Source organism: Symphalangus syndactylus, chromosome 9 (assembly GCF_028878055.3).
Source record: "Symphalangus syndactylus isolate Jambi chromosome 9, NHGRI_mSymSyn1-v2.1_pri, whole genome shotgun sequence".
Taxonomy (NCBI): domain Eukaryota; kingdom Metazoa; phylum Chordata; class Mammalia; order Primates; family Hylobatidae; genus Symphalangus; species Symphalangus syndactylus.
Window position 1 is genome coordinate 53,575,494 of NC_072431.2, and position 21,609 is coordinate 53,597,102.

Genomic DNA, 21,609 nt, shown 5'->3' on the forward strand with positions numbered 1-21,609 from the left:
AGGGAGAGATGCTGCCTCTCAGGGCTCTCAGGACCAGGGAACGTGCCCCTTCCTGGGGGCAGGCATCCCAGGCCTTTGCTCTTCAGGTTCCTCTGTGGTTTCGGAGACCCCACAGGGTGTGGTGAGGGTGCGGTGTGGCCACTGACCCCTGTCCTGAGGCTTAGTCATCTTCAGCCGCTGGCCCTGTTAGGCTATGGCCTGCTTTGGGGCTGTCCTTTCTTGCCCCTCCCTTGTCTAGGGAAACACCTGTTTGTGGTGGTGAGGGGAGAAGCTTCCCATACAGCATGAGAACAGCTCTTCTAGGATGCACATGAACGCTGGCATTGTCTTAAAGACTGTGTTCGTGTCATAGCAGAATACCCCAAACTGGGTGGCTTAAATGACAGAAATGTATTCTATTACCATTGTGGAAGTGGAATCTGAGCTGGAGGTGTTGGCAGGGCCATGATCCCCCCGAAGGCTCGGGAAGGATCTGTTCTGGGCACCTCTCCAGCATTTGGTGGTTCCGTGGCTCAGGCAACCTCTCTCCCATGTCCCCACGGAGTTCTCCCTTTGTATGTCTGTCTCCTTCCATGGCACTCTTCCTGTTATGTGTCTGTGGACAAATTCCTTTTTTTATACAAATACTAGTCATACTGGATCAGGGGCCCACCCTATGCAGTATGATCACATCTTAACGAGTTATATCTGAACAACTGTGTCTCCAAATAAGGTCACCTTATGAGGTACTGGAGGTTAGGATCACAAAATAAGGATTCAGGGGGCACAAGTTCGACCCATAACAAAGATCAGACTACTCTCGTGTAGAAAATCTTGCAATTAAATGTCATAGGTTGCATTATTGTGCAAGCCTCCCACCATGTTACTTTCTGAATTCAGACTGACAGTGCTACCCTCTCAGTCTATGTGTAATGAGGAAGTCTGAATGTCTGAAGGAACAGATGAGTGGATGGATGGATGGATGGATGGATGGATGGATGGATGGATGGATGGTAGATGAATGAATGAGTGGATGGGTGGGTGGATTGATGGATGGATGGATGAGTGGATGGATGGATGGATGGGTGGGTAGATGGATAGATGGATGGATGGGTGATGGGTGGATGGTTGGATGTATGGATGGATGATGGATGGATGAATGAATGGATGGATGGGTGAATAGATGGATGAATGAATAGATGGATGGATGGGTGATGGGTGGATGGATGGATGGATGGATGATGGATGGTTGAGTGAATGGATGGATGGGTGAATCAATGGATGGATAGATGGAATGATTTATGAATGGATGGATGGGTGATGGGTGGATGGATGGATGGGTGATGAATGGATGGATGGGTAGATGGATAGATGGATGATGGATGGAGGAATGAATGGGTGGATGGGTGGATGGATGAATGGGGGATGGATGGATGGATGTGTAGATGGATAGATGGATGATGGATGGAGGAATGAATGGGTGGATGGGTGGATGGATGAATGGGGGATGGATGGATGGATGGATGGATGGATGGATGGATGGATGGATGGGATGGATGGATAGATGGATGGATGATGGATAGATGAGTGAATGGATGAGTGAATGGATGGATGGGTGAATGGATGGATGGATCACTGGATGGATGGATTGAATTATGGATGGATGGATGGATGGATGGATGGATAGATGAGTGGGTCTATGAAAGAGCAGAGGAAGTCCCCGCAAGTGTTCCTGCTACAGAGGTGCATGGGTGCATCCTGCTGTTCTTGGAGCCCTAGTAGGGCTTGTGAAGGAGAAGGGAACAGATGCTTCCACTCACCTCTGTGTGCCACTGCCCTACCAGGCACCTCAGTGTTTGCTTTCATTCTCACTCTATAGGCTAGGACTGGCCATAGCATCTTCTTTTCACTTTCTTCAAAACAACTAGCTATTGATCACCTGCTGACCAACAAGTGCTGGCCACCAGGAGGAGAGAGTGAGAAGACTCTTAAGTAAGGAAGGTAGGCCAGGCTTAGCCTTTCCCAAATGGGACAACTGAGACACAGTTGATCAGAGCAGCATCTCCAGCTCCCACCCTGAGTCCAGCCTTACTCCATCACTCCAGGCTACTTCCCTGGTATTCTGGAGACCACCCGAGTTCAAAAGGAGACTTTGCCACCAAACCGTAACCTCCCAGAATCTCCATTGCTTCATCTGCAGAGTGAACCCCCCAAATGGGACATGGTGGACTTGAAGTGTCTTTCCTCCTTTTTCAACAATGGGGGCCCTGAAGTATGGCGGGATCTTCAGGCCCAGCTGAGAGCAACTCTTCCATGCTGTTTATAAACAGTGCCTTCCCTGAATGCTGGGGGCTAGCTCAGGTCCGGGCTTTCCTATCTGAATGGTGTTTGAAGTTTAAATGGGTCCACAAGAAAATTAACAAAGCAAATAGAGATTGTCTAGAATATAATGCCCTTGTTTTTAGTTTCATTGCTTTTATACATATTTTATCTGAATCAGTGCAAACATATCAAGACAAATTAGTTCAGTGATGTTGTAGACAGAAGAGAGATTGCATGAAAGTAAGAAAATGATCTTACATGTGGGCCAGGCATGGTGTCTCACGCCTGTAATCCCAGCACTTGGGAGGCCGAGGTGGACAGATCACTTGAGGTCAGGCATTCGAGACCAGCCTGGCCAACATGGTAAAACCCCGTCTGTACTAAAAATACAAAAATCAGCCAGGCATGGTGGCGCATGCCTGTAATCCCAGCTACTTGGGAGGCTGAGGCAGGAGAATGGCTTGAACCCAGGAGGCGAAGTTGCAGTGAGCCGAGATTGCACCACTGCACTCCAGTCTCAAAAAAAGAAAAGAAAATTTTCTTACATGTGTATGGGTCAAGAATGGCATGGCTGGCCTCGGCTGCCCATCTCCTTGTAGAGAAGCATTCATTGAAATGGATAAATGTGATTTTCTCAGCTTTAGTTTTCTGATCGGTAGAAAAGGGGTAATGATACCTACTTCATTGGGATCATTGTGGAATTAGATGCAATTATGTAACTGAAGGCAGTTGGCACAGACAGGCACCGGATAAGCACCTAGTCAACCTACCCTCCCTTCCCCTTCTTTTGTGTAAATCCTCACGTCCCCTCCTCTCTTCAGCCTCTCCTGTCCCTATCACGGAATACCACGTTTAGAGCTGTCAGTGAACTGGTGTGTGTCTGAAAATCAGGATTTCCTATTTGAGTTAAAAGTCTGCAGTTTCCACAAGTTAATACAGCAAACAGACCAAGCATCTTTTTTTTCTTGCTGAGTGGACTCAGGTAAAATTGAGCTGCTAAGTACCCAGGATTTATGGAATTTGTTGCTAATATTAAAGAGATTTACATGTCCGTTATACTCCTGCAGGTTTAATCTGATCACTACAAAATGCTCCGAATACGTTGCTATTTCAAGGACAACTTGATTATTTGGGTGAAAGCTGGATCTTTATATGTAGACGCTCTAGATTTTGGATGCCAATCTACTTCATTGGTTCTTTGCAGTTCCTTCAGCCGCCCCTGAGAACGTGTCAGCCGAGGCTGTCAGCTCGACCCAGATTTTACTGACGTGGGCATCCGTGCCGGAACAGGACCAGAATGGGCTCATACTGGGCTACAAGGTGTGTGATGGGATGACCCCCCTTCACTTAAAGAGTGGGCTGGGGAAATGTGAGCACGTGCCATTCCCCAAAGCAACGAGCTTCCTCTTCTCCCACAGATCTGCAGCGCCAGCCAGTTTGTGATTTTTATTAACACATCCAGTTGTCTTATCTAAGCCTCATTGCAGCCTGGGAATTAGGCATCAGTATAACCACACCACAAATGCCAAAACAGGCCGCCAGAAGAAAACCACAGCCGGAGTGGAACTGACCTCCGGGCCTGCACCTGGCTCTGCCCTCGCTGGCCTCAGTGCCGCGGGCCAGTTACTGAAACCCCGTGCCTGTGTCTCCCCGCTTGTAAAATGGGAATAATGATGGTAGCTTTGTCCCAGGGTTGGTGTGAGAATTCAGTGGGTCTTTTACACAGCATGCCTTGCTCGTGTGAAGGGCTGGGTGAGGTGGATCGCTGTGTGCATGTTTCTGTGTGTGTCATCACGGTCCTAGCAATGGCATCCGCTGGAAGGGTTGAATCTGTCCTAGCTTCTCTGGGGAGCCATTTCTGGGTTCCATCTTCCATGCATCCACCCCACCCCTTTAAAACTCCCTTCTGTTCCTCGTTCCATCACTCAGGGGTGACAGGCTCTCTCTCCCAATCTGCTCCTTGGCTCAGCAATGCCAAGCATCACAATGAGTTTTTTTGGACCCAGCCAGTGAGGCCACGCTTGTCTCAGTGCTGCTCCCTGGGTTTTGCGCATGCCTCCTCCACCTTTCCATACTTCACATCCCTATTCTTTGTTTCCCCTGCCTGCTCTCCTATGTCTTCCCACTTCCCCGGGCATTCTAAGTGTGCCCTGCTGGCTCTGTGACACATGGCAGTCCCATTGAGGGGATTCAGTGACCAAAACTTCACACCACATTCCTGGGGCCCCGAGAAACGTGCTTGTTGTGCTGTTTTCAAACGCCTCCCTGTTGATGCTATCCTTTATGGCCTTCCAGGTCCCCGATCTCAGGGAGCAGTTCAGAGAGGGTGGGCATTGAGTGAGGACTTAGCAGGGGACCCTGGAGCAGAGCAGCTTGGGGTGGGGTGCCCTGGAGGAGAGCATGGAGGAGACCAGCTTGGGGTGGGGTGCCCTGGAGGAGAGCAGCTTGGGGTGGGGTGCCCTGGAGCAGAGCAGCTTGGGGTGGGGTGCCCTGGAGCAGAGCAGCTTGGGGTGGGGTGCCTACAGCATGCACAGCTGCAGATGGCCCAAGGAGGCCAGAGCTCCTGGTCTGTGTGAGGACAGCAGGTCTTCTGGGGCAGGAACCCAGCTTCCATGGCTGGGAAACCCAGGGGGCTGCTGGCTCCTGTGGCAGGAAGCAGAATGTGTCTGTGTTCATAATCGAGTCTTTGTTTTAGTGGCTGTGGTTGGCATGGCTGCAGCTGGGCCCTCAGATCTTGCAGATTATGACCAGGCAGCAGGCTCGCCAAGCCGTGGGCACTAACTCAAGCTCCCCTGGAGCGCAGTCACTTTACCACCACCTTCCTCCCCAAATGTCAGCGTGGACAAATTAGATCCACAAGCCCTGCACACAGCCATCCTCAGGGAGAAAGCACAGTTGGCTGGGTCTTGATTCACGAAGGTGTCCTGCCCCACACCACGGCGGTCCCTCCTGGCACCCGCCTCCTCATAACCCTCGTGCTGTGTTGATACCACAGATCCTGTTCCGGGCCAAAGACCTGGATCCGGAGCCCCGGAGCCACATCGTGCGAGGGAACCACACGCAGTCGGCGCTGCTGGCGGGCCTGCGCAAGTTCGTGCTCTACGAGCTCCAGGTGCTGGCGTTCACCCGCATCGGGAACGGGGTCCCCAGCACGCCCCTCATCCTGGAGCGCACCAAAGACGATGGTAGGTCCAGCGTTCACGCCTTCGGGAGCCTCATTGCCTCCCAGGTTGGCCTTTCCAATGCAAACAATTTGGACTGTTGTTGCTTTTAACTTAATTTTCAAACCACTTTCTTTTGCAGTTGAGGGAAAAAAAACAAAATTGTTTTTCAGTCGCTTAGCACTTATATGGCCAATTTCAGCCTGGAGTGGATTTTTGCAGCCTAATTATGAACCTGTGCAGAGTTTCCCTCATAACTCTGCCATGGGCAGTGCTGGGGAGAGGCAGCAGAGGCTGGGGCGGGGCTGAGCTGTGGATGTGAGCTGTGGGCACTCCTCTTGACAGGGGCTGCACACACCTAGTGTAGTGCCCCCTTATCTGGCAGCACATCCCAGGACCCCCAGGGAATGCCTGAAACTGCAGATAAGAGGGGACTACTATAGTTTAAAAAATCCACAGTGGACCTCATGCCTTAATTCTCTGGGTACTGCCCCGGTCTCACTGTTTGCATTGTGGGAGGTAATTAGAGGTTATAGAAAGCCCTGTGTTTGATGGCCCGGGGTCCCCAGCTCCCTGTTTCCGGACCTGAATAACAAGCACACCTTGCCAGCTTTGTTTTCATGGAACTCTAAATCATCGGTACATATGTTTTCCCACTTTGCAGATGTCAAACACTTAAAGGTTAGCGCCTTTACATTTTCATTATTAAACAGACTGTAATGAATATGTCAGGGAGAGAAATGCAGATCTCCCCCCCAAAACACCCACCGTGGGGATCAGAGTGGCTGAAGAAGTGAAACACCTGTAGGTTTTCTTAAGCCTCTTTGCTGAGTAACTAAATGAGCCCATAAACCCTCTTAACTGCTGAGTGGAAAGCACTCTCTCCACATTGCTGAGAGTGCCACCCCGATCCTCACCTCGCCTCAGGGAGAGACGGGAACCCTGCAGAAGGCTTTGTCCATCCTTCCCTGACACGAGGTCTCAGGCTAGAGGGGGATCCAGGAGGGGACGGGATTGTGGATGTTGTTTCCTTGCAAAACTATCTGCAGCTCCAGTGTATTCCAGGCTTCCCAGATGAAAGTAAAAAGGGGCCTGTTAGAAGCTGTGTGTAACAGCAGGCCCACCGTCCAGCTCCAGTGTATTCCAGGTCTCCCAAATGAAAGTAAAAGGGGGCATATTAGAAACTGTGTGTAATAGCAGGCCCACTGCAACTGTTCCCTCCTGAAGCGGGCGCTGGTGAGTCCTGGAATGCCGCTGCTTCCTTTCCCACAGCGCTCATATAGACATACATGGCTTCCTCCTCTGCATTCCAGCATAATCCCCATAAACAGCCCGGGAGAGGGCTCAGGGGAGCAACGCTACTTAAGACTGAAGTCAGCGTTTGCATATCTATGACTTAATCCTAGTTGGGAGCCTGTGGCCTCCTTCAGACATTTATTTCACCCAAAAATAGGCGTCATAACACACGTTCAGAATTTAAAATACTGTTCCCAGCTTCATAGCCAAGGACAGATGTCAGCAGCCCAGAATGACGAACATACATCCTTTTATTTTCATATTAATTGTTTCATGCCCATTGCCTTTTACCTGGGAATCAATCAGTTATTAATTCCAACAAGAAGCTCTCACACTGGCCACACACTTACTTGCCTGTTCGTTTAAGTAAATGTATTTTATGAGGGCCACGACCCTATTATTCAGCAGTTCCACCACACCTAGCTGCTTTTTGAATTATTGGTGCACTGAACCACACACGAGAATTATTATATGCATTGGTGAACATCAACTCTTAATTATCTAGGATGATGCAGGAGAGAGGTGGCATGCCTACGAGAGAAATGATTGAGGATAAACGTGTTATTTCATCAGAAATTGTAACCTCCATTAGAGCTGGGAGGAACTTCAGGCCGCTTCATCTACCACCTGCTTTGCAGATGTCAAACCCAGTAAGGGAATCCGAGCTCAGATGAGGGAAATCCTTCCTCTCAACCTGATGTTTGCTCTCAGAGTCATTTAGTGACTGGTCTACTTGTGTCCTGGTAGGCTGGTTACACTCACACTATTCCTAGCGTAGTTCATGAGCCCTGCTTTTGAGTCTTGGAAAGCAGATGGGCAGGGTTTAAAGGGAAGGGTTTGCTCAAGATCCTGAGGGAGCCACACTACCAGTGAGGTTCCAAAAGTCATCAGTCCAAAACTTTAGAGGGTTCTAAACCCACGACAGTGTAGCCTGCGGTAGTTACTGCACCCAGCTGACCCTCAGAATCCTGTGTAACCTGTCACGCACCCAAGGAACATTGTCTTGACATCTGAATCCCTGTGGTTTTCCGTTCAGCCCCAGGCCCACCAGTGAGGCTCGTGTTCCCCGAAGTGAGACTCACCTCCGTGCGGATTGTGTGGCAACCTCCGGAGGAGCCCAACGGCATCATCCTGGGTAAGGGAGCGGCGATGGCTGGGCGTGGTGGCTCAGGCCTGTCATCCCAGCACCTTGGGAGACCGAGGCAGGCGGATTGCTTGAGCCCAGGAGTTCAAGACCAGCCTGGGCAACATTGTGAGACCCCATCTCTCCAAAGAAAAAATTCAAACTATTAGCCGGGCATGATGGCGTGCACCTGTTGGTCCCAGCTACTTGGGAAGCTGAGGTGGGAGGATCTCTTGAGCCCAGGAGGTTGAGGCTGCAGTGGGCCAAGATTGCATCACTGCACTCCAGCCTGGGAAAGAGTGCAAGACACTATCCCCAAAATAAGAATTAAAAATAAAAAAGAGTGATGGTGTTTAAAAGGAGAGAAATAACAACCAAGTTGGTGTCTTCCCTGTTTGTTAAATGTTTATGAGGTTAAACAAAAGCCTGTCTCCAGCAGCCTGGCATTTCCTGAACTGAGATGATCATGGGCCTCTTGACTGTTTTCTGAGCTATGTACTAAAGGTTTTTCGTATGGAATGAAATTTACATTTTGTTAACCTGGAATTTCTTCCATTCGTTTGCGGCTCATGGCGATACTGTTTGTAACCGACCTTCCCTTCCTCTCTGAAATATCAGGCTATTTTGATGTGTGTTTGAGAAACAACAGGTTAGTTTTTCAGAGAAGATGCAGACCTAGCCTTTGTTCCCATGTTCTTGGAAACATCTTTCTGCTACAGCACTTGCACCCAATCCTTGTAAAAAGCCACTGAGATGAAGCACATGCCTTGGGTCCCAGGGAATGTGTTTACTTCTGACTTTTCAGCATTACAGCCGGCATACCAACTCTGGTAACACTGATGAAAAGCCTGAATTTTTCCCAGTTCTCTAAAGCAGCAAATTCTATTTTAAAACATCCCCAGTTCCTTGACTCATTCACCCTTTCACAGAGACAAAGTAAGGACTTTCCCTGTGCAGGTGTCGTACGCACAGTGGGGGGTGAGGAATGAATGAGGCACACCCGTCCTCAAGTTGCCCACAGTCCCGTAAGGGAGACACACGTTGAGAGTACAGTGAGATAAGCCATCTGAAAGAGGTTTCATTCAGTGCCTCACACACTGCTCCTTCTGGGTAGGGTCTCTGTGGGTAGAAAGCTCCTTTTAAGAGGGATCTGGAGATAGGTGGCTTCTAAAGCCTCGTAAGAAGGGAAGAGGGCTGTCCACTCAGCCAAGACCGAATGCTTTCAGCCTGTGGGAGCACTGACAGCTCCAAGGCTGGGGATGGAGGCTGGGCCAGGTCTTGAGCTACTGTGAGCTCCCTGCTGTTTCCTGGAGAATGTGGCGCTGAGACCTGGACATTTTAAACTGGGCTGTTAGAGGCAAGCGCAGCAGCCACAGAATATTGCCCCAGCCCCAGGTTAGCTCTCGAGATATTGCCATACCAGACACCCCTGATTCAGCTAGCCTGTGTTCTAGGTGATTAACGGTAGTTACAAACCCAGACTTACAAACAGGTGGTAAAATTCACCACTTTTGCCTGCATTTGATCTTAGGATTCTAAGACTTGGTTTGAAGAAAGTTTCACATCACTAAAAAAAAGTTTGGAGGCCTGTGTTGAACGGCAGCAGGAGCTCATCCAAGGTCTTTGAGTGGGAAAGCTGCGTGATCAGATTTACCTTTTAGGTAATCACTCTGGCAGCCTGAGAAGGGTGGATGGAAAGTCAGATATTTATTGAGCCCTTGCTTCCCTGAGAGGGGGCCTGGAGCTTCCTAAGTCTTCTGCACAAGGAGGCTGTGGCCTATTTTCGCTTTGCCTCTTTCTTTACATGATTTCTGGAGTTGCTAGATAGAAGTGTTTGGCTTTGAGTACGGCATTTCTCAATCAGGCGACCTTTGGAACTGCGGGTTCCTGCTACTAAAATCTCAGATGAGCAGCCACCGTGGAGGTGAGCATTTCAGGGCCTGGCCCGGCAGAGAGGGAGCTAGGAGCCACATCTGGTGCCTGTGCAGTGAGCCCAGTCTTGGGGTAGGAAATGGTCTGCCCAGCAGACAGCTGTGGCGAAGAGATTTGCAGGATCCCCACCTAGGCAGGCCTGAACCTCAGCACAGCACCCAGGCATCCGCCTTTTCTGGAACAAGCAGGACTAATATCTGATTACCCAGGAGCTGTCCCCAGCATGCTGTGAAACAAGAAACATTGACAGAGGCACAGGAGTCCACAAGAACGGTGTTCCCCGTGAAGAAGCAGGGTCACCCCAGCCCCACCTCCACCCTGGCAGGGCCCCTGGCTCCCACTGCTGGCCTCGGTAGACCCTCCCAGCAAGTCCTCACTCTGTGGTCACCTCCGTCCACTCACTGTCAGCTTACCGGGCTGCCAAGAATCAGTTCTGGAGTGCGAAGGTGTGGGAGCAGTGCAGGAGCAAAGCATGCTCCTCTCTTCATCTGTGCTTCTCTCTTGCCACAAACGGACCTGTGCTCAGATTCCAGTGCTGTGACTTTGACTCAGGGCTTCCTTGCACACGTGGGGAGGCTCTGGCCTCAGCCGGCTCTAGGCCCCGCCCTCTGCCTGACACACCCGCTTCTCCGGGGCCTCTGCCCCTCCTGAGGACTCACGCCGATGTCCTCTGTAGCCCCGGGTCCTCACTGCCCCGCTGCCTGCATGTGTCCACCTGGTCAGGCTTCTCCTCAGCACGCCCGCTGGCACGGCGTGAGGCCCGCTGTCCAGTGAGCCCATCAGCTGGTTTTATCATCTGTCGTTTACTTTCCAGAGTGTCTCTGACATTTTCTTTTTCCGATGACAAGAGCACTATAGAATGATAATTGAGGCCGCAATGAAATCCCATTTCACATTCACCAGATTTGGCACCATAAGAAGCGGTGATAATGCCGAGTTTACATGAGGATATGGAGAAACAAGACCCCTACACCCTTGCCAGGAGCGGGAGTTGGTGCGTCCACTTTGGGGAGTGCCCTGGCAATACCCAGGAAAGGTGAGCACGTTCACACCGCACCCCAGACGCTCTGCACTTCCAGGCCTTCGCCCTAGAGAAATTATTGCCTATGTGCACAAGGAGAAACGTCCAAGGATGTTCATTACAGATTCACTGAAATAGCAAGAAAGAAAACAGCTCTCATCTGCACAAGTCAGATGGCACAAACCTTGGGGCTGCCTGCTTTTCCTTCCCCCTGTGTTTTCAACACTGCATCACTGACAAGTAGGCCGGCAGCGTGGGTAACGTTTTGGACTCAGATCTCAGCCTATGCTTATTAGCTGGGTGAATTTATGCATGTTTCTTAGCATTCCTATGCCTCAGTTTCCCCATCTGTCAAAGGGGAAGCACATTTGTGCCTCCCTCACTGGTTAAATGAGTTGCACTTAGAACAGTGCCTGCCACATAGTGAGTGCTGAGTAAACATTAGCTTCCGTATCACATGGAATATTTCATCGTTTCCCTGGCACCAGAGGAGGCTGGAGGCTCTCTGGACTTGGGAGCTCCTCCTGGATCACTGGGGGCTCAGCCTGGTCCTAGTATTCCCATTGCATGCACCAGTGGTGTGCTGCCTTGATTTGTCCTCCATGACTCTGGTTGCTGAAGCAGAGGGTTCTTGCCGACAAGAGAAAGAAAACTTAGAAGGCTGCTTGGGTTACAGAGAGTTCCTAATGTGCATCGAGAGGTATGGATCTTGATTTGTGGTCACTGAAAGCCACTGAAGCCCAGGTAAGGAGAAGGATAATCATTTAAATACTTTGAGCACTCCAGCCATGCCAAACACTGCTGAATCACACAGCACCGTGTCTACCTGCGAAGCAGACAAGCTCACTGCCAAGCCTCCTCTGTCATGCAGCATTGGGTTGTAATTGTAATGCATGTTGTCCGGGTAACCTGTGACTGTGTCATCACAGCCGGCGCACCACACGGTGGAGGCTGCAGGAAGACGGGAAGACACTTCCTGCAAATTCAGATGGGTGTTCACAGGGGAGAAAGCAAAACATCTTTTCACCTGACTCACTTTACATCCAGAGACCTTGAATCAATGTTCCCACTCTGGCAGGTGGCCTTCTGAGTACATAAACACCTCTGCCGCCCAAGCTTTTGTAATCTATATCAAAACATGTTCTTGCATTTCCAAAACAGATTAACAGCATGAACCACGGCAGGCGCCTAGAGGAGAAAACACTTGCTTATTTGCGTAAATATTTTACTGTGGAGCGCTTTTAGCATTTAGAACTTTTCTTTGGGTGGATGGGGTTGGAACCCCCTGATGGGGTGAGATGTCCCTCCCTCACCCACCAGCTGACACCACATGGCCTTGACTGCTATTACGCTAACATGATGATGTGTGAGCTCTTCAGACCCATGTGGGCCTGCCCTGGGCAGACACGCGGGATCCCACCCTGCCAGCAGGAGGGCCTAACGTTTACCTTTAAGCTTATTACGAAGGGCGTGCGGGAACTCTGCTGAGAATCAGGAGCTCCAGCAAATATGATCCCTGTTTGCAGATTCAGCGTTTTGATGCCCAGCCCTTGGATGGATAAGCTGCAAAACCCACAGGCCACGGCATCTAGGCTCGGCCAGCGTGGGCCTCCTGGGGTGATTCAGTGGCTTGTGGGTTCTCTGACCCACTCGCCCACCAACAGCAGCTGCAAAGAGATCAGCAGCACATGCCCCTGATGGTCGTGCTTTGGGGTCCTGAGCACTGGGGCCCCAGTGATGCTCACTCAACAGCAACTCTCAGACAATGCCTTTTGTTTCCCAGGGAAGTGCACAATTCATTAAAGGTTTGCAACCAGCTGGGCACAGTGGCACACACCTGTAATCCCAGCTACTCAGGAGGCCGAGGCATGAGAATGGCTTGAACCCGGGAGGTGGAGGTTGCAGTGAGCCAAGATCGCGCCACTGCACTCCAGCCTGGGTGACAGAGCGAGACCCTATCTCAAAGGCTTTGCAGCCACCTAAATTTAGTCCAGATAGAAGTCTCCAAATTGCTCTGCGGTGTCAGTCTTCAGGCTGAACCGGAGCTGAGATGCCTATAAGGCTTCCAGTATCCAGCCTCAGCTCCTTAGTGCCACCTTCTTGTGTCTCAAGCAGTGGACGGTTCTGGAACTTGTCTCAGGCCCGTGGCGCAGTCCCTTTCTGGATTCTGATTGTCTAAATGCGCGGTGCCGCCTCCGTCTTCCAGGTGTATTCAGAAACCCACTCCGGCCTCTCACTTGATGTTTTTAATCTTCCATTTGGATCAATGTGTCTCGTACTTGGCCTTGCTCCTTTTAATGCCTGTATTATCATAATTCACCCATACCCTTAAAAATTGGGCTCCTCGTAAACCGCATTTTACTGCTGCTATTGATTCAGCCTGTTCATTCCTCCCTCGCACACGCTGCCGTCTTCTGGCCTTGCGTTGCTGAAGTTCAGCACGCGGGTGTTTCTGATCTTGCTGTAACCGTAATTACATAACAAGCCTTTTCCACAGAAACGCTCTTATCACTGAACACCATCTATCATTATTCTCTAAAAATGCAAGGACTATTACTCAGCTGCTCCTTTGTGCCATTTATGTACAGAAAAAAAAGCTGTCTTCTATTGTCCATCAAGTCTAGGACTTCTTAAACGTGTCAAGGTGAGCTATAGGCATTCATCTTTATGTTCAGCAGACCGTGGTGTGGCGATCAGCTGATATTATCTTTATTTTAAGGCAAATAATAGGAAGGCACAAATAGAACCCACAGGCCAAGGAATTTTCTTCCAGTGCCTAGGGAACCAGATCAGAGAGAGAAGAAGAACCCAGATTTCTGCAATTAGCAGGGATGGCGTCGTGCTTTGCAATCTGCGTACATTATCTCACTGGGGCTTTGCCAGGCCTGCATCCTAAAGGTCAGGGGAGGGGAGGGCGACCCCACTGCAAACTCCCCCCTTCCTACTTCGGCCCAGCAGCACTGCCACACAGCGCAGTATTAAGCAGTCATTAAAATTCATGCTTCTAAAGGGAAAACATCCTTTTGCTATGTTGTGCAGAAATCGCAGAATGAAAACTCGTATTGAGTGTGGAAATCCAGCTTTGTTGAGTCCTCATATGCACAGAAAAATGATTACCAAAGGCCGGGCGCTGGCTCACGCCTGGAATCCCAGCACTTTGGGAGGCCGAGGCGGGCGGATCACCTGAGGTCAGGAGTTCGAGACCAGCCTGGCCAACATGGCGAAACCCCGTTTCTACTAAAAATACAAAAATTAGCTGGGCATGGTGGTGCACACCTGTAATCCCACCTACTTGGGAGGCTGAGGCAGGAGAAACATTTGAACCCGGGAGGCAGAGGTTGCAGTATAGCCGAGATCACACCATTACACTCCAGCCTGGGCAACAATAGCAAAACTCTGTCTCAAAAAAAAAGAGAGAGAGAGAGAGAGGAAGGAAGGAGGGAAGGCAAAGAAAAGAAAATTGATTACTAAAAAAAGCCCCAAGACAGCTACAGTTATCCCTGAGTGGCAGCATGGCCCTGCTGTAGACCAGCATGCCATCACCCCAGCTTCCAGGCCATCACCTGGGACTCTGCCCAAGGGCTTTCTGTGGCTGCTGGAGCCTGCTAGGTTTTGAGGACTGGGCCGTACATTCAAGGGGTGCCCCCAACAGCCCTCAACCAACTGCCGAGAAGCAGTGGGTGCACACTGCAGCTCTCCCTTGTGTCGTGCATGGGGCATGAGGCTAACAGGTTCTCCACTGGCCCCCCCGGGGGGCGGAGCCCAGCCCACAGCCCCTGCCCTGATGCACACACATTCATCAGCTTCTTCTCCATCTCATTTCTCTACCCACTCCCTCTTTCCTGGGGTGACCTCCCAAATGGCCACTTGCACTCCAGTCTTGGCCGCAGAGTCTGCTCCTGGGGCACCCACCCTAGGGCCAAAGGTGATTTCATGGGTTTGTTTTTTTTTTCCTGCTTTTTTTGGATGCCTTTTGTACGAAAGAAGCATCTATCTATCTATATGTATAAACAACTGTATGTATATATATGTGTGTATATATGTACGTCTGTGTGTATGTGTGTGTGTGTGTGTGTGTGTGTATAAAATCTTGAAAAGCTGAAGCCCCAGGAGTGCTATGGGACCGAGGGGCTGAGAGCTTTAGCACCGTATCAGAGGGCCTCACCCTGCGCTGTCTGGGCTGTCTTGGAGCTGGGTGGAGCCCTGGGGACTCAGGCAGGGAGAGTCCATCGATGGGAAGGATCTCGTAATGGGGCAGGGCCTCAGGCCTCTCTGAAAAATAAGACTCTGCTGTCCTGCCATGAGCCTATTCATTGTGCACCTCTGGGCCAGTTCTGCAAACGGTGACTCCTGCCAGACCCACGGAAGCGTGACCTCCAGAGTGCCTTGTCCGCCTATCACCACTTCCCCGGGAGCACACAGGTTCCCTTTTCCGTGCTCTGGCTGCTGCAGACAGCGGCACTGCTCCTGCGTGCCTTCTCTGCCGCCCCACTCCACCCCAGCCTGCACCTTACAGGTTGTTCGTCTCCCTCTCAGATCTGGTGGCTTTGCCTCCAGCCCCCACTGCATAGTGCTCTCCCTGGGCCCACCTCAGCTGACCTCTTTCCTGATGCTACTCCCCAAGGCTCTTCCCGAGGACTCTGTCTCTTTGGCACTGTCTGGAACAATTCAGCCTCCCCAGACAGGAGCCCTCCCATGCTGGAGGCACGGCTCTGGAGATGGGCCCGAGTGGGACCCCCGGCCCCACGATGAGGGGCTGTTTCTAGATGTTTTGCAGTTTCCCCCACTCTGTGACAGTCACCTTCCGAGTATCCTGCTGAGTGACTTTCTCTGAATTGTTTTCTGTTTTTTTCTCCCTTTTCCTTAATCATCAGAATCCCATGATACTGCAGCAGGAGAGAGCTGAGGCCAACAGCAGGGTATTCTGGGAAGAGCTGGGGCTCGATGCCGAAGGACCCCCGCCCTGCCCTGTGTACTGTGTGTTCATGGGCACCCAGCGCCTCCTTGCCTGCAAATGTGAAATGGAAACAGGAATATCCACCTGGGGAATGTCATGAAGTCTTAAGTGGTAGCTATGAAGTGCCTGGAATATAGAGGCCCCTAATAAACTGTGGCTCCATTTTAAAAAATGATTAATAGAGGCTGGACACAGTGGCTCACGCCTGTAATCCCAGCACTTTGGGAGGCTGAGGCAGGTGGATCACCTGAGGTCAGGAGTTCAAGACCACCCTGACCAACATGGAGAAACCCTGTCTCTACTAAAAATACAAAATTAGCTGGGCGTGGTGGTGGGTGCCTGTAATCCCAGCTACTCAGGAGGCTGAGGCAGGAGAATCGCTTGAATCTGGGAGGCAGAGGTTGCAGTGAGCTGAGAACACTCCGTTGTACTCCAGCCTGGGCAACAAGAGCAAAATAACATCTCAAAAAAAATAATTAATAGAGGCCGGACACAGTGGCTCACACCTGCAATCCCAGCACTTTGGGAGGCTAAGGCAGGATCGCTTGAGCCCAGGAGTTCAAGTCCAGCCTGGGCAACATAGCGAGACCCCATCTCTATTTTAAATTTTAAAAAATGATTAATAGCAAGAGATGAGAACTGAGAGTCAGGCAAAGGTTAGAACTTGCCTGAGGGCTGGGTCAGGACCCAGGTCCCCTGGCTCCCTGCTGTCCAGTCAGGAGCTTCTGAGAGAGAGGCAGGGACCAGAGTCAGGGACCACACATGAGAAACAATCCACAAATCCGAGGCAGTGTATCCTCCAAGGCAGATGAGGTGAGGCCCACGCAGGGCGGTGAAGGGGCAAGTGCATAACCATGTAGTGGAAGCCTGTGTAGTCTGCAGCATGGCCAAAGGCAGGGCTCACCTTGGAGGACAGAAGAGTCAGGCGGGGCCATTGATAGAAAGGAGAGTCTGTAAGCAAACCTCGGACGGCTTGGCAAGAAGAAACCGGTTCCCACATAATCCCCAAATCCTGTGATCCACAAGACTTGCCTTTGAACATCTTCATTTCATCTCAGGATTATTACCTCTAGCAATGGAATAATCTGGGCAGAGATAAAACATGGTGAAACAGTAAAGATTAAACAATAATGAAAACACATCTGTAACCATGCCCTGCTCCTGAAAGTAAATACTACCTCATTAATTCAGACATAGTCACTGAAAGGCAATTTGGAATTTGAGCGAGAAGTCTTAATCACACACAACTCTCCAACATATTAAGTAACAAATCAAGGGAACTCAGGTAGGCTGGTGGGATCTGTAGGAAAGGCACGTTCCGGGCCATCGGGGATGCTGGGTAAGGCCCTCGTTAGTCGCCTGTCGGGGCCAGGCCTCCGAGCATCTTCCACGCAGGGCTTTCTCTTTCTCTTTTAGGGATAGGCATGGTTTTGTTCTTGTTTTTGAGATGGAGTCTTGCTCTGTCTCCCGGGCTAGAGTGCAGTAGCGTGATCTTGGCTCACTGCAACCTCCGGCTCCCGGGTTCAAGTGATTCTCCTGCCTCAGCCTCCCGAGCAGTTGGTATTACAGGCACCTGCCACCACGCCTGGCTAATTTTTGTATTTTTAGTAGAGGCGGGGTTTCACCATCTTGGCCAGGGTGGTCTTGAACTCCTGACCTTTTGATCCACCTGCCTCAGCCTCCTAAAGTGCCGGGATCATAGGTGTGAGTCACTGCGCCCGGCCAGGATAGGCATGTTTTTTCACATGGTGAAGAAGAAATATTTTGAGCCACTGTGCAAAATCAGTGAGGTGATCCCACCTCAACAGTGTGGAGGGAGCAGGCTGAACCCTACGCATACATACATGAGTCTGTTTTTAATGCATACTTGATTTTTGCTGCTTTAGGGAAAGATTCGTATCTCTTCACCTCTAGGAATGATATTCAAATGCCTGAACTTACACCCGGCTGCACATCATTCTTGATGGTTTTGGTTTTGTGTGTGTTTGTGGTTTTTTTTGTTTTGTTTTCTGTTTTTGCTGGAGACAGAGTCTTGCTCTGTCACCCAGGCTGGAGTGCAGTGACGCGATCTCAGCTCACTGCAACCTCCACCTCCCGGGTTCAAGCGATTTTCCTGCCTCAGCCTCCAGAGTAGCTGGGATTGCAAGTGCCCGCCACCACGCCTGGCTAATTTTTGTATTTTTAGTAGAGACAGGGTTTCGCCATTTTGGTCAGGCTGGCCTCGAACTCCTGACCTTGTGATCCACCCACCTCGGCCTCCCAAAGTGCTGAGATTACAGGCATGAGCCACCATGCCCTGCTAAAGTTTTGTATTTTTAGTAGAGACAGGTTTCACATGTTGGCCAGGCTGGTCTCAAAGTCTTGACCTCAAGTGATCCACCCTCCCTGGCCTCCCAAAATGCTGGGATTACAGGCGTGAGCCACTGTACCCAGCTGCTTTGCACTCTTTACCTGGCACATTTACATGATTTTTGAGCCATGTGAATATTATACATCTCAAGAAATCATAACAATATTGAATGTCTTTAGACAAAAGGCAGCTTAAGCCTAGAAGGTCTCCAAGATGAACATCGATTCTGTGGCCAGAGATGCTGTGGCCAGAACGCAGCCGCCCAGAGACCTTAGAATTAAGGTTATTCTCCTGGCCCCAAGGAAGCAGGACATTGTTGGGGAATTTACATTTTAAGGGGGAACTCCGGCCCAGGGAGTCCTGCTCTGAGGCCGCTCAATGCTGAGCACACACTGTAGGTAGTTAATCCCATCAGGCATTGCAGAGTTGGGGGTGTCACTCCTCAGGGCCTGGCTGGGGGCTTGGCCATGTCTGTTCTGGGCCCCTGTGCTGCCTCCAGTGGGCACTCACCACCCCGTCCTGAAGCTGCAGAGGCCTAAGGCGCCACGCCCGCATCAGTGCCTATGGACAGGTCCTGGGAATAAGGTTCCATGGAGGCTGTGTGAGGAGTGATAACTCTGTGGTCATACCAGCCACCACAGGGTGAGGGACTGCTAGGGAAGGTGTCCTGCCAGCTGGAGGAGGGAGGAGAAGTCGTGACTGCGATTGTTTTATAACGATATTAAAGCCAGGAGCAACCAGGCATGGCTGTGCCAGCCAGGTCATTACCACCGCGAGTCCCCAGAGCCCTCCTGGCACCCCATGAGGTGTCCTGTCATCTCCTTGCACCATGTAGTCCAGCAAACAAGCTCGGAGAGGCTGCATGGCTCATCCACGGTCACACAGTGAATGATTGGCAGAGCGGGATTCCAGCCCAGAGGTGCACCCCCAAAGGCATGTCCTTCCTTCGAGGGTCCCGCTGGCTTCTATTGGAGAGGACGCTTCTGTGTGATGGGCCCTGGGGTCCGTGGTCCCAAGGAACCTGGTGAGGGGATGCCCTCCCTTTGCTCACAGATCGGTGTGGGTGTTTACTTCTCCCAGGAAGAGTAGGCACCCGTGGGGCTCCAGCCCGACTCCCTTGTCACTTTCTTGCTGGGGACCCCTCTTGGAGCTTCATGGCCTCGTCCTCGTCCTCATCTCGTATGCTTCCTGGCAGGGCTGTGGCGAGGGTCTGGCATGGGAAGCGTTGCAGGGATACAGCAGGGTCCCTGGATGTGCCCAGCAGTGTAGCCGCTGTGGTCATGCTCTCCTTGCCATCAGGGTGCGGGGCGGCCAGGAGCCCCGAAGCCTCAGAATGAGCTTCCATTGTGTGTGCACAGCCGACTCCCTACTCTCACTATGCAGGGTTGGGGGAAACAGGAGGCCGGGGGAAGAGCTGGCCCTCTCCCTACTCTCACTACACAGTGGTGTGGGGGAAGGGGAAGCCAGGGGGAAGAGCTGGCTGCCGTCTCTGGGCTACCCTTGGTCGGTCAGTGACTGGGAAGGAACAGGATTCTAGCAGGGACACCCTTGCCAGAGGCCTGACACCAGCAGGGCCACATCCAGAAAGTCTCAGGACTCCCGGTCCCCATTGTGGGGAGGACAGCCTGTCCATTGGAGGTGGGGCAGCGGCTGCAACAGCCACTCTGGGGGCCTAAGTTCAGGATCCTGCAGACACCTGGGGGCTCACGGAGGTGGCGGCGTCATGGACAGGGCAGGGCGTGTGTCCCTGTCTATGTGGTGGTGATGACGATGCTGATGGTGAGCGGTGATGCCTGGGGCCTGATGTGAGGATGCACTTGAAGCCTGACCTCTGTGTAATTGTCCTCCCACCTCCCAGATGGCGGGCTGGGGAGGGGCTTGTTAAACCCTTGGATGAGTGACAAGGCACAAGAGCTGGGAGGTTGCCTGTAAGCTCGGTCGTCCATGAGCCAGAGACCCGAGAGCAGGAAGAGCTGAGAGAGGGAGGGGTTCACCCGGAGCAGAGGCTGAGGGCAGGGGCAGGCAGCGTGGGGTCACCCGGCAGCTCCTCCCCACAGAGGGTGAGCCCCCAATGCAGAGGCCACTCCACGAAGAGGCAGCACTGGTGAGGCCAGAGCGTGACTCTCTTCCCCCTATGTGTCCTCCCTTGTTTAACTCCAACAGTTATTAATATTTTTGGAAGCCACAGTGCCCCATCATTTCTGGTTTTAATCAGCGCAGGAGCTCAGCCGCTGGACCACACGTTGTCTGTGAGCCAGGCAGGGTGCGGACTGGAGCTGCAGAGTTAACAAGGCTCCTCCAGATGCCAGCCGGGGAGGCCTGGGGCGGCCAGTGGAGAGGGGTCATCGCTAATAAGGAACGTCTGGTCAACCCCCAGCCCCTCCCAATTGAGCAACTCGGCAAGCCAGGAGCCCTCCCTCAGCTAGGAAGCACAGGGGGATTCTGTAAGCAGAGCTGCCCTGGCGGAGCTGCTGGGGAGGGATGGGGCCACAGAAGGGGCTGGATGGACATTGCTGGGATCCCTGGAGGGAGCTGGGGGTCAGAGATGCAGGCAGACAGGGAAGACAAAGGAGGGAAGGAGGAGTGGCAGCTGTGGAGCTGCTGTCCTGCCTGGGCAGGCCATGCTGTCATTGGCAAGAATTAAAGGACTTCCTAAGGGAGCGAGGAGGAGGGCCAGACGGCAGGAGGGAGGGAGAGGCAGAGACTGAGAAGTCACAGCCCTCTGGGGAGCAGGGTGGGACTGGGTCCCTGTGGCATGCTCGCCGTGTGCCAGCATCCTAAGGAAAGATGAACCCGTGTTCACACCTTGTTCCTGTGAAGGATGGAGCAGGAAACAAGCTTCACAGGGAAATCCACATGGGGCCCCACCATTCATAGCCATGAGACCACCCTTTCAGTGCGCAGGCAGTGACCTCCAGGGACGGGGAAGAGACAGATGGCCGTCCCGGGGTTTCTGTTCCAGGGGTCAACACAGGGTGTGGGCACAGGGCTTCCCTGTGCCGTGGGTGGCTGGCTCAGCAGCTGTCTCCCATGTCATCTGCCCGCAGGGTACCAGATTGCCTACCGCCTGGCCAGCAGCAGCCCCCACACCTTCACCACCGTGGAGGTCGGTGCAACGGTGAGGCAGTTCACAGCCACCGACCTGGCCCCGGAGTCTGCATACATCTTCAGGCTGTCCGCCAAGACGAGGCAGGGCTGGGGGGAGCCACTGGAGGCCACCGTCATCACCACTGAGAAGAGAGGTAAGACCTTGGGGGACCTGGGGGTACTGCGGACGTGGCGGGTGCCACTTCCTCAATCAGGCCCTCTGGGGTCTGCGGGGTACCTGGGAGGCTGCGGCCTTCCCTTTGGAGAAAGAGAAGGGATGTGAGCATTTACGAAGCACCCACTGAGCCCGACACGGAGCTGGGCACACTATCAAACAGCATTGCGTTCACACCTTCGGCTTCACACCTGCTCTCTCAGACA

The 21,609-nt window shown here is 52.0% G+C and overlaps 1 protein-coding gene across 4 annotated transcripts in view; it reads left to right on the forward strand.

Moving 5' to 3' along the window:
- The window catches only part of SDK1 (sidekick cell adhesion molecule 1), a 973,914-nt gene that overhangs the window by 834,287 nt on the left and 118,018 nt on the right, over window positions 1–21,609 (forward strand). For all 4 annotated transcript variants that reach the window (XR_010122494.1, XR_010122492.1, XR_010122493.1 and 1 more), the window contains exons 26-29: window positions 3,506–3,621; window positions 5,297–5,486; window positions 7,795–7,893; window positions 21,189–21,383. Coding sequence is in view for 1 of the 4 variants with exons in the window: in XM_063646050.1 (XP_063502120.1) it covers window positions 3,506–3,621; window positions 5,297–5,486; window positions 7,795–7,893; window positions 21,189–21,383 (600 nt within the window). In the remaining 3 variants the exon portion in view is untranslated. The remainder of the gene's footprint in view (window positions 1–3,505; window positions 3,622–5,296; window positions 5,487–7,794; window positions 7,894–21,188; window positions 21,384–21,609) is intronic.